At 58.1% G+C, this 6,000-nt stretch overlaps 1 protein-coding gene across 1 annotated transcript in view; it reads left to right on the plus strand.

Annotated features, from left to right (window-relative positions):
- The window catches only part of ALPK3 (alpha kinase 3), a 44,090-nt gene extending 38,560 nt beyond the window's left edge, over positions 1-5,530 (plus strand). Inside the window, exons 13-15 of the mRNA XM_077124301.1 lie at positions 638-861; positions 3,201-3,249; positions 3,964-5,530. Of these exons, the coding sequence (XP_076980416.1) occupies positions 638-861; positions 3,201-3,249; positions 3,964-4,288 (598 nt within the window). The 3' untranslated portion in view covers positions 4,289-5,530. The remainder of the gene's footprint in view (positions 1-637; positions 862-3,200; positions 3,250-3,963) is intronic.
- Positions 5,531-6,000: the final 470 nt, after the last annotated feature.

A 6,000-nucleotide genomic window follows, 5' to 3' on the forward strand; every position in this document is an offset into this window, starting at 1 on the left:
GCCCAGGTGCCCATGGTGTGCAGACCTGCTGCCTGTGGCTTCTGCCCCTCAAACCGAGAAATAAAGACTTAACAGTCCACTCCCCACTTTAGAAAAGCGTCAGCTCTGGCCGTGAGTTCCCCCCTCCTATTTGCCCACCCCTTAGCCCAGCGTGTGCCGGTTGCAGGGTTTGGCTCAGCAGACACTGGGCCTCTGGATGGCTCCGGGTTGAGGTGAGTGTCTAGGCAGGCTGGCCGGCACCCTTCTACTGTGTGGATCTTTGTAGGGGTCATCTGTGAGTGGAAACAATTCCATATCTAGGGTCTCCCTGGCCTCAGGGTCAGCCATACTCTGGGCGATTTTCTCGAGAGCTGTTCCTCTGCTGTGCTTGCCCCTCGCCTCCTCACAGGGAGGCTGGTGGCAGGGTTCAGGTCTAGTCCCACTGACCGTAAAGGATGGACAGGACTTTAAAGCCAATGGCTTCATTTCCTTTCCCGAACTCACCACGGAACTCCCCTTTCTTGCTGTCCTGGCTCAGATGGTAGAATTTCATCCGTGGAAGGGACCTCCTGATAGACCAAGAACATGGACTTGGGATGGGGGGAGGAGGCCTCTGGGGCCGCACCTCCTGCTCACCGCAGGGTACAACTATGTTTAGGATTATTCCGTTGTATCTGATTTACCGGCCTGCAAACAACATCCCTTATGCTACCCTGGAGGAGGACCTGGGCAAGCCCCTGCAGTCTTACTGCTCCCGGGAACGGGGCTGTGCTGGGGTCCCAGAAGTACCTGGCAGCTCCGAGGTCATGCAGAAGTGTCAGACCTTCCAGCACTGGCTGTATCAGTGGACGAACGGCAGCTTCCTTGTCACAGACTTGGCAGGTATGAGGATGAGGTGTGCACATGCATGTGACCAGCCTGGGGAGGGGGCACAGCCACGGCGCTGGGTGCTTCCCTGCACAGCCCTCTTTACATGGGGTATCGCTCTTCACAGCCCTCTCGTGCTGATGTGGGGCACCGCTCTGCACAGCCCTCTCGTGCTGACGTTGGGCACCACTCTGCACAGCCCTCTTTACGTGGGGTGTCGCTCTGCACAGCCCTCTCGTGCTGCTGACATGGGGCACCGCTCTGCACAGCCCCTCTCATGTTTATTCTCCTTCACTCTTCAGCAGTAGGTTGGGCAGGGACCATGTAGTGTGCCCCCTTCATGCATACCGGGACCTCGGTGTGTTACCGCAATTGCATTTAAAGGATCACTGTACAGCCCTCACTTGAAATTTAAAAGGAATTTTCTGCAAAAACAACCATGGACTATAATTCAAAATCCACAGCCACCCTTTTCAAAATCTTCCATCCTCCCTTCTCTGCAGAGACTTGGGATTTTCTCACTCCCACGCCTCCAGAACGCTGTCTTCTGTCCCAGCACATGTAGCGTTGCTGTCTCTTCTCATCTCCTCCTCTTTTCTTTTTTATGTAGACCGACTTAGTCTCTTTGGCTCCTTTTGCATGTTTTTTCTGTTTTCCGCGTTCCCCAGACTCTCCCCAGCGAAGGAGGGCCGCCAGCACGGGCCCCGCTTTGCCTCGTCTGCTCCAGGCTCTTCCTAACCAGACCAGGCAGGGCAGGGGAAAGACAAAATTTCTTACAGAGCGGGAAGAGAGGAAGACTAGGGTTGTCACACACCAGTAAGTCTTGTCCCTGCATTTAAAGATGAGAAAACCAAGGCACACAATACAAAACTGGCTCACATGTACTTTTCTTTGGGGTTAAATTATACAATAAATATTCTATAAATAATCCAGACATTTGGGGGACAGTGTGAGGTAACACATTGCGCCATCATCTTTCCCTCCATTGTTTAATTAATAAATTTGTGCTTCATTCCATTCACCCATTCCATCCATCCATCCATCCATCCATCATCCATCCATCAGACATTTACTAAACATTGGGAAGATATAAAGATGAATAAGGCACTGTCCTTGCCCTCGAGGAACTGGGAGAAGTACACCAGTTTCCATCACAAGGCAATAGCACAGTGTGGTAGAAAGACTTTGGGGTCAAAGAAATTTTATTTACGTCTACATCTCATCATTTTCTACCTGGGTCTCTGTTTTACAGAAAAGAAATCTGAGGCGGTCTGTTTAGGTCACTTAATCTCTCTGAGCTCCAGTTTCCTTTCCCTCTGCAAACTGAAATTCTATGCAAGTGTAAGGGATCATTATTATAGTATAAGATGGAATGTGATAAATGCTGAAAGAAATGACAAATAAATGGATATTTATTGCATATCTATTCTGCTTTAGGCACTAAGTTGGAGTCTTCCTCTATACCCCTGTAAGATGGGGATTACGTTCCTCACTTCCACAGTTGACGATTAGAGATATTCAGTAACTTGCCAAATTCACCCAGCTCAAAAGAAACAGCTGAAATGCAAATCCAGGACTGTGTGATTCCAAAGCTGCATGTGCTGCGTTCTGTCACGCGGTGATGCACCGTCCTGCTAGGGAGAGGAAGGCTCCTGGAGGCGTGGGGCCTGGACACTTTGAAAAGGAGAAGAGGGTCGCGCTCTAACACACGGGCACTAAAATCTTCGGTGGTCGGACCAGGGTAGAGACCTTTTCCCCTCCGTCCCCTTTGGCCGGTCTCTGAGGGGTCTTAGCTGGAGCCTGCTGTGCTCAGGGTATCTGCTGCCTGGGCGTGTGGTGGAGAAGCCCGTGTGCCCCACTCAGGCCTTCCTGTGCACCCTCGCACATCCTCGCCCTCCTGTCTTACCTGTCCTGGCCGGATGAGCTAATCTATCAGGGAGGAGGAGGTTTTGGGCAAGCAAAGCCAGCCCAATTTGTGATGTGCTTGGACCCAGAAGGGGCAGCATTGCATGCCTGGAAGAGTTTTGGATCTCGGAGTCAGAAACGTGAACTCCCGAAGATTGACCATCATGCATTGTCAGTGCTCAGTTATTAAATGAGCAAATAAATGGGGCTTAGCTTGCGTCGTTTAACCCTGAGCCTGTCTTCTCTCTGGTGCAGATGAGATATAATTTCTCCTGGTAATGCAGAGCTCTGCACAGTGCCTAGGACGTGGGGGGTGCTGACCCCGGGGTTGCCTGAGCAGGCATCCTGAGCCCTGGGTTGTTGGGCCCGCTGCAGACATGGGGGCCTCAGAACCACCCCGGCTGGGGAGGGAGGCCCCGGGCACTGACCCCAGCATTCTCTCCGTCCAGGGGTCGCCTGGAAGATGACTGACGTGCAGATCGCCACCAAGCTGCGGGGGTGAGTGGCTCCTGGGCGCGAGAGCCCTCTGCGAGTCCTCCGGGCACCACCTGTGCTTCGGGCTCTCCCTCCCGAGGCTGTGGGCCTGGAGCCAACGGGTCCTGGGCACTCCCAGGGCCACGTGGACACATACTGGGGCCATGACCCCCCCCACGTGTCCCCCTGCCCTGTGCACTCCCGATCCCCTGTCCCGCCCGTGTGCCTCCCCGCCCTGCAGGTCCTCCTACCCTCCCCTGCGGGCCCCTGACCCCCCACTGCAGGCCCCCATCCCCCCGCCCCGCACACCCTGACCAGCCTGACCCATGCGCCTTCCCACACGTGCCGCCGCCCGCCCCCCCCACCAAGCCCCATGGGTCCCCTAGCCCAGGACTGGACCTGCAGCTCTGGACACTCACACACCGGGCCCTGCAGTTCTGCGGTCACTGGGCCTCCCCACTCCCTCCTCATGCCGTCCAGGCGGGCAGGCCCTGCGGTCAGAGTGGTGGCCTGGCTGCGCTTTGATTTATATTGAAAGAGCAAATTGTCCTCGCACAATGAGTGGCCCATGACGGATCCCGTGGGCCAGGCTGGAACGAGGTCCTGGCTTGGAAGTGAAGCCAGATGTACATTGGGCACTACACTGACCGTGGGCACCCGCTGACAGCCCCACAGGGGACCCCACTCCCTCGGGGTGCGCAGTGCCTGCGGGGGCTCAGCGCCTACTGTCTACTGCAGGTACCAAGGCCTCAAGGAGAGCTGCTTCCCCGCCCTGCTGGATGAGTTTGCCGGCTCACACCAGTGCTCTGCCTTCTGCGCCATGCTGGGGCTGCAGCCCCTCAGGGGCCCTGAGGCTGCCCAGCCCCAAGCCAAGGCCAAAGGCTCCAAGAGTCCATCTGGCAGCAGGAAGGGCCCCCAACTGAGCCCTCAGCCCCAGAAGAAAGGCCCGCCAAGCCCCCAGGGCAGCCGGAAGAGCGCTCCGAGCTCCAAGGCCACCCCTCAGGCCCCAGAAGGTGCCACTGCCCAGTCGTTGGGCCAGCCCCCTCCCCAGGGCACACGGTAGCCCCCCGGGAGGCTGGGGGCCTCCACCTGGCAGCAAACCAACCAGGAAGCAGCTCAAACCCAACGGAGACTTTCCCATGATGACACTCAGCAGAGAGGGTGGTGGAAGAGGTGGCACTTGGGGCCTCCTCTGAGAAGCCTCTCCTCTGCCAGCAACTCACAGGCGGCTGTGGTGTACGGTCCACAGCCCACTGGCCTTTCCTGGCGCCAGCATCACCCAGGGCTCCCGGGCCCTCCTTGAAGTTTACACTTGCCACTGCTGGAGGCTCCCCCCTGAGCCCTCTGCATGAGTCCCCCTCACCTGCAGCCCCGCCCCCAGCCAGGCCCTGCTGTGAATGTTGCACTCTGGGGGCGTGCAGGCCAGCGTGACCCTCTTGCCCTTGCTTGGCCCTGACCCTGCCTGTACTCAGGGTCCCCGATTTCCTCTGGGTGGGTCTGGCCCCATGCCTCTCAGGGTCTCTTCTCCCAGCTCCTGCGCCTCATCTGTCCCAGCTTATCCTGCAGCTAACTGCCCTGAGCCCACACGGGTCAGGGCCCTTCCAGAGCCGGTCATTTTCTGGTGCAGTGGTCCGTGATGGTGTGTATTCATGCTCTTTCCAGCCCCACCCCTCAGGCACCCACTCCTCCATCTCCCTGCCCCCCTGCGCCCTGCGCCCTGCGCCCCACTCTTCCCCGCTTTGAGCTCGATCGCCACCTGCTGCCTGCTGTCCACTGACCTGCCCGTCCCTGTGCCCGAGGGCCTCCCAAGCCCTGCGCCCATACCCTGCCCCAACACCCAGGGGACGGACCCCCCGGCCTCCCTCTCCATCCACTACACTCTTCCCTGCTGCTCCTGGTGTCCCCTGTGTGGGGAAGGCTGGACTGAGGTTGTACCAGCTTCTGGCCAGAGCGAAGGTGTGGACTTTGAGGGACCTTGTGCTCCCCAGTGAAAGGGGTGGGGCCACAGTCAACTCCACATCCGTCTCTCTAGGACCACGGGGAGTGCCCATGGGAGTTCCGGGCAGGGGGCCGTCCTTCCACGCGCTGGGGCGGGGGGCATCTTTCTTTCTAGTTACTGAGACCCCCGCCTCCAATCATTAGCTCTTGATCTTGGGGGTTCAGCCCCGAGGCATCACGTTTTGACTCCCAGGAGATTCCTAGATCCGTGCTTGGCCCGGCCCCCCGGATCCTTCCTGAGCATCCTTCTGGGGCCTGGGATGGGGTGGGTCTGACACTGGAGTACAATAAAGGCAGCAGCTGTGTATACTGCTTGCCCTCCTCTGTTGCGGTGCTGGGTGCGTGGGTGTCAGGGTCTCCTCTCCCCAGGCAGCTCCTCACGGCTGGAGGAATGAGCCCACCTCCCGGCTCCCCGGCTGAAGCTCAGGCTCAGCCGTCTGAGACCTTCACTAGATAGTCTGTGCGTCCGACCCAGCTGGGCACTTGGCCTGTGCCCCTTAGCAGGGTCTCTGGGTACTTATGCCTTCGGAAGGATTCCTTTGCTTGGAAGAGGAACAGAAAGGAAGGAAGCCAGGCAGGAGGAGAGCAGAACTGGAGGCTCCAAGAAAACCCCTGGGGCCCCGGCCACCTCAGCTGCAGCAAGACCACCTTGGGTGACAGCCAGCGTCTGCCCCCAACCACTCACTGACTGACCATTTCCTGCTTCTCAAGCTGCAGAGGGGCTTTCGTCGTCCTTCCTGCCCCACCCTGCCACCTGGCAGCCCCCTCCTTCATTTG

The sequence above is a fragment of the Tamandua tetradactyla genome, chromosome 12 (genome assembly GCF_023851605.1).
Source record: "Tamandua tetradactyla isolate mTamTet1 chromosome 12, mTamTet1.pri, whole genome shotgun sequence".
Classification (NCBI taxonomy): domain Eukaryota; kingdom Metazoa; phylum Chordata; class Mammalia; order Pilosa; family Myrmecophagidae; genus Tamandua; species Tamandua tetradactyla.